The sequence below is a fragment of the Diorhabda carinulata genome, chromosome 3 (assembly GCF_026250575.1).
Source record: "Diorhabda carinulata isolate Delta chromosome 3, icDioCari1.1, whole genome shotgun sequence".
NCBI classification, from domain to species: Eukaryota; Metazoa; Arthropoda; class Insecta; order Coleoptera; family Chrysomelidae; genus Diorhabda; species Diorhabda carinulata.
In genome coordinates, this window is record NC_079462.1 from 25,820,145 (window position 1) to 25,826,306 (window position 6,162).

At 32.1% G+C, this 6,162-nt stretch overlaps 1 protein-coding gene across 1 annotated transcript; it reads right to left on the reverse strand.

The window, feature by feature from the left end:
- Positions 1-1,659: 1,659 nt before the first annotated feature.
- Positions 1,660-2,824, reverse strand: LOC130892091 (uncharacterized). The gene is made up of 3 exons (XM_057797325.1): positions 2,657-2,824; positions 2,148-2,340; positions 1,660-2,006 (listed from the first exon to the last, which is right to left on the reverse strand). Exons 1-3 carry the CDS (start codon positions 2,822-2,824, stop codon positions 1,702-1,704), a joined length of 666 nt encoding a protein of 221 aa, XP_057653308.1. The 3' UTR covers positions 1,660-1,701.
- Between the last annotated feature and the right edge of the window lie 3,338 nt (positions 2,825-6,162).

Genomic DNA, 6,162 nt, shown 5'->3' on the forward strand with positions numbered 1-6,162 from the left:
TGAAGAGGATCGTCAAATAACTGTTCGAGAGGTTCAGAAGAGGCTAAATGTATCGCACACAATTGAAAAACACTTAACATTCTAGGCTAGTTAAGAAGCTTGATATTTGGGCATCTCACGAATTGAAATAAATTCATTTATCACAAAGAATCAACATTTGCGATATGCACCTTAAACGAAATGAAACCGACCCTATCTTGAAAAAATCATCACTGGTGATGAAAAATGGCCAGAATTGTCTAATCGGAAAAGTTTAGTGTTCCATCATGATAATGCAAGGCGTCATACATCTTTGGTAACTCGTGGGAAACTATTGGAGCTTGGCTGGGAAGTTATGCCACATCCCCCATACAGCCCTGGTCTGATACCATCTGATTACCGTTTATTTCGAAGTTTGCAGAATTTTTTGAATGGTCAAACTTTCACAAACGACTAAGACCTTCAATCGCTCCTGGTTCAGTTTTTTGCTGATACGGATCAGAAATTTTATGAGCGTGGAAGCTGAAAGAAATTATTTGTTAAAAAAAGTGTTTTATTTTATACTAGCAAACCGAAATTACTTTGTTGCCAAACTATATATACCTGGAGTCAATACATGTATATATTTAACTTCCTGTGGTGAGAGGAAGCATATGATTAATAATTCTAATAAATGGCGAATGGAAATTTTGCCTGCTAATAGCTGCTAAATTTGGTTGGAAGAGAAGAAAAATAGTCGCTACTGGAGTTAGAGCTCTAGTATGTGGGAGGAAAGAGATGCTACAAAGGAGTATCATATTATAAGAAATTATTCATGGATAAAATTAGAGCACTATAAAAAAGATATTCAAGTTTAGGAAATATATAAACATTTGGCTAAATCTGTTGTCTTCACCACATGAAACGCACGAGAAGAAACTTTTCAACCCGGACAGTCGCAAATGAGCTCTTATGAAAGTCTCAGAGTGTTTTTTGTCTGTTTCCAAAATGCATAATTTCTACTTGTATTCCCCACGCAAAAAGGGGTGGTTCTTCTTTTTTTCGTACAGAAACACGAACGGCATCATTTCTACTTATATTCCTCGCCCAAAACAGGGTGATCCTTTTTTTCGTACAGAAACACGAACGTCACCTTTACGTGATTCGATATCAACCCGGACAGTCGCAACTGAGCTCTTAACATAGATGAATCACATCCTGCTCTTACTACATACACTGTGGAAGACCCAGTGTGTTTATTGTTTGTTTTCAAAATGCATAACGAGTGGTCGTTATTATTCAATGTTTAAAAAGTTTCAAATTTTTTTGATAGATGTGGTAGCTACGCCTTTTGCATTAATGTTTGACTATGGCATATTATAGTACTATTTTACTATCGCCGCAGAAGATATTTTGATTTTATTTTAATCTAAATGAGTTGAATAATCCACGGAAAAAATTCGATAACTTACAAATTTTAACATAACCTCTTAAAGCTTCCGCTTTACATTTTCTGTTTTGCCATTTCTTAATATTTATCTCAACACTCAAAACGCCTCATAAGCCATTCCACTTGGGTTTACGATTACACAACTAAGTGGAACGGAAAGGTCCTGGCCGTGAACTTGATTGTCGTTGGTGCTGAGTGGAATGCACCACTTGTATATAAGGATCTATTTAAGGCTAATAAGATATTAAAAATTTGTCGCTATCAATATATTTTTCTTAGAACCGATCTAACAATTAAAAAAATAAATCTTTCAAATTATTAAACACCATCTTTAAAGCACCTATAACACTCCAAATTGTAAGAAGAATAACCAACGAATTTATAGTTATTAATTCGGTGTCGGAAACGTAACTAGTAAAGCTTGATTTGTCTATTGCTAGAATGATAGATGTAATTCCAATAGCATAACACGACAAACCTAAACATGAATGTATTGTTTTTAAAACAACTGGTCGCACATAATTCTTCAATTTAGGTGAATAAATAGTTATAACTCCTGTTAATGTCAGTACAAAACATAAGATCCATGAGACCAAACCTGAAAAACGAAATTTTCAATCATGGATTGATTGCTATTTTATGTTTTCCACTTTTTATTTGTGGGTATGAGATAATGTAAAACTTAATTATTGTAATGGTATACAAATCAACTTCTTTCAGTAATATTTGTTTGACTCACCTGTTATAGCATGGGTAGTTTTAAAATGATCATCTTTGGCATTAATTTGAAACGCTATACCGATAGTAAGTAGGATAAGGCTAAGAGATAATAAAACTCCATGTATCCAAGCTTTTCTACTTCTATTTATTTGAAAAGACCATGTATTTGTTTCGTTAAATAATATTATTCCTTCTGCCATCAAAGGTATATACTAAAATCCAAATAATTCTATTTTTTTTAATTTTCTCGTTCGTTTTCGTAGTTGTTAAAATTTCAAACTAAAACTTATTTTATAGTAAGTAGTATCAGTCAGCTACACGATCAATAAGTAGGCAACTCACTATACATCTTGGGTGAAGTATTAAAAGTTTACTATACATATTTGATAGAATCCTATTATATGATATTTTTATTTGAAAAGATTTGTGGAAAATTAACTGTAAGAATAATTTCTTTGAATTGCAGTAGTTATGGATATTAAATATAAAATATGAAAAAATGAAATTATAAAAGAAATATATACTTACAGCTCCAGTACTGAAAGAATAATGAATAATTCTTGTAGGATTTAGATCGTTATATTTTATTATAACATAAGAAATATAAACGAATATAATGAGGACCAGTTGATGAAAAACTGTATTACTTATGAAACCAAGCCTTTGGCTAAATTTCAAGCCAGTTTCTGCTGCCATTCTGTATTTAGAAAATGTATTTGTAAAAAACTGAGTAGCAATTTACTTTTATAAAGCAATTAGTTTTATTAGTATAATCTACGTATTTCCATTATTTGATAAGTAAATTTTCTTTTTATGATAGTTTCTACTTATTTTATTGATGTACCATATTGGAAATTGGACTTATTTTCCTGTCTAAACATTCAATTTATAGCTATCCCACTAAATTAAAATTATGTTTCTTCTAGACTATAACAATATCCAATATTTATATAAATTTTAGGATATATATTCATTAATATTCTAAATACTGGCTGCATTTTTGAATCAATTTATTTATAAGAAATTATCTTTATTCTTTGTATCTATTGAATTTGCCTAATATAATGTACATAAGAGCATAGTTTTATATCTTCTGGTTAAGAAGTTACTAACTCTACTTAGCAATTTTCCCCCCATACCTTCCATTAACAAACCAATAACTCATACAAAATATCCCTATTATCTTCCTATTACATTTACCATTCACTTAAGCTATTTTGAAAAAATTTATTCATGAATATCATCTTCAATCTATTTGAGATTTTCAAACCATTTCCAAAATCAATATCAAAATACATATTATTCTACTTTATAATTTTCACATAGAAAATATCTACATCATTTTGGTAAGTTTGTTTGATTTTTCATTAAAGCAACTAAACGGTGAGAGATTTAAACAAAGGAGCAATAAGAAAACGTACAATCCTTTATAATTCGCACAATTCCTAAAATATCAACTGAAACGGGGTTAATTGAGGCTGCATTCTCAAGGTTTAAGGTTTTTAGTTAAATTACCTTTTTGAAAATACCTTTTGTGTAGCAGTTTTAGAACAGTTTTATTATTAATATCTGACCAAATCTGAAAAATGATTATTAGAAAGAGTATAATTCACCTAAAGCACTACAGTATGTCCATTTGATATTTTAATAGTTGTGTCCGTTCCCCCTAAAGTTAACGTAAGTTAATGGAAAACAGCCTAAAAACTGTATATATGAGTCAGTCAACTCATTTTGGTCGTCTAAGTGAAACAAGATATTTTGTAGTCCAAAAATGTTTTTGAATATTTTAACTATGTACTTCTCATAATACAATTTTTTTTAGTTATTCATCTAAATACTATATGTATATTTATTTCAGTAAATGGGCAATAACTTTCCTAATCTTTTGTTTTATTTTTATCAATTTCGAGTAAGATCCTTAATGATTTTTATTACAAATGATTAAATTTTTATGAATCTATTGTTTACAAAAGTTTCCCAATTATGATAAATCCTATAATAAAAGTAATAAAGATTATTACTTTTTATTGAATAAAAACGATTGTTACTGTTTACATTTCAAAAAAGTTTAATAAAAAACTTTCACTAGTAGAACATGTATAGATTTGGAGATTTCTACTCAAGTTTCTTTAATTATATTTTTTAATTTTCTCTCTCGAATTTAACACATTGGTACTATGTACCTAATAAGGCTATAATAACACATGAGAATATAAATTGTTTTAAAAATTACTTTTTAATTGAATAAAAATTATTTGCTTAGGTCAATATACTGTTTAAATTATTGAAAGGAGACAATATAGCACCCAATGAACACCATATTGCAATTTTTTCTATGTAAAAAGCAATCACAAGAGGTTAAACCCTATTACACTGAAGTAGTTCATGTGGTGCCTACCGTGTTCGGGAAAGACGTGCTTTGGTAGCTGATTCCCAGGCTTACACTTCTCCTAAGAAGGAGTCCCGATAAATTAATGTTCTGGGCCTCAGCATGCAAACTAGATGTTAATGAGCCATATCTGCCTGTCAAGTAGGTCTTGGAAATACTACTCTAGGTGGTATTATGCTGGAGAGCTCGGAAGAGCATCTACCTTTGTAGTACCTATCGGTAAAACAGAGTCAGGTCGGCAACGTTTCTTCTATGCGCTAAGCTTTCTGGTTAACTCTGGATGCGAGCAGTTAGGAGCAATACCAGACATATTGCTCCTAACCTCGACACCCAACAGGCGAATTTGCGGTGCTGGTGATATTCTATGTGCAGACAGGACCAAATCCTGAGCCGCCAACCTTTTTTGTAAAAACAGCAGTTTGGTCTTTGCTGCATCCAACTCAATTAGATTGCTTCCACCCCAATATAGAATGTTTTCAGGATCGGTGTTGGCGATAGTGATCTGTTACTGCCTTCGTATTTGGGTGTTAGCAGAGTTTATTGGGGCGGTTGATTTGAACGACGACACTGTGTGCTATTGTTGGCGAAGCTATAGATTTGCAGTTTTGTCAAGTGGATCGTTGATGTACAGGAGAAAGAGAGTAAGTGACAAGTAAGTGACCAGATGCATCCCTGGGGAGCACCAGCGATGACCTCAAACCTCTCTCAGGTATGTCCATCGATAGCGACCTCGATAGATCAGTCTTTGAGAAAGCTACTAAGCCAGTCGATAAGTGAAGACGATAAATGAATTTATTTAGAAGGCTGTCATGTCAAACTGTCAAAAATCTTCAATATATCCAGTGCGATTGCTCGGGATTCCCCATATTTATCTATAGCTTCAGTTCATACGTTGGTAACATAGGACAGGAGATCCCCGGTTGATCTATGTTTACGAAAGCCGAGCACGTTTCCAATCTGCAGAGAAGAGAACTCTTTTATATGACAGGAAAGGAAATTTGTATAGCGGACTTGCTGGATATTAAAGTTTTTGTTATCAATTGTATTACATTATATTGAGAATAATTGATGTCGAATACCGTTGTTTATTCTTTAAGTAACTAATTTCTCTTTTTTAATCGTTTATGACACTTATAATCTGTGTTCAAAGCACGATAAAAGTCACTAAACTATCACCACTGACAGATTTCAGTGTCTTTGACATACTTTAATATCTATCTATCTGTATATGTGACGAAACCTTTGGACTCGATTTTCGCAGACTTAAAAATCGATTTGAAACTTTGTATACGAAAAAATGGCAACGTAATAATTAAATTATTTTGACTATGATCATCAGGGTATCAGAAAAATATAAAGTGCTTTACTGGTTGCATACTAAGCATTATCTAATGATAAATTATAAACAAGGAGAGAGAGGGAGTTTCGATGGTTTTTTTTTAATAGGTTAAGGAAATTTTTCTTGTTGAGAATGGGATTTATTGAGTTTTGCCCTGATAAAGGAATTACTCCTCTGTATGGCTTGAAGAAGTATAATCCATGGTCTTATATACAGGTCTTGAAACGAAGGTATCGGGGTGGGTTTAATTCACAGACGCTAAATTATCTAACTCTGTAGCGTAATTCACACCGAGTTCGACAGCTG

Coding starts and splice junctions, on each gene's coding strand:
- LOC130892091 (XM_057797325.1), bottom strand. CDS start 2,824: ATGGCAGCAGAAACTGGCTTGAAATTTAGCCAAAGGCTTGGTTTCATA. Junction 2,341..2,656: donor ATTCTTTCAGTACTGGAGCT/GTAAGTATATAT, acceptor TTTGGATTTTAG/TATATACCTTTGATGGCAGA. Junction 2,007..2,147: donor AACTACCCATGCTATAACAG/GTGAGTCAAACA, acceptor TTCGTTTTTCAG/GTTTGGTCTCATGGATCTTA.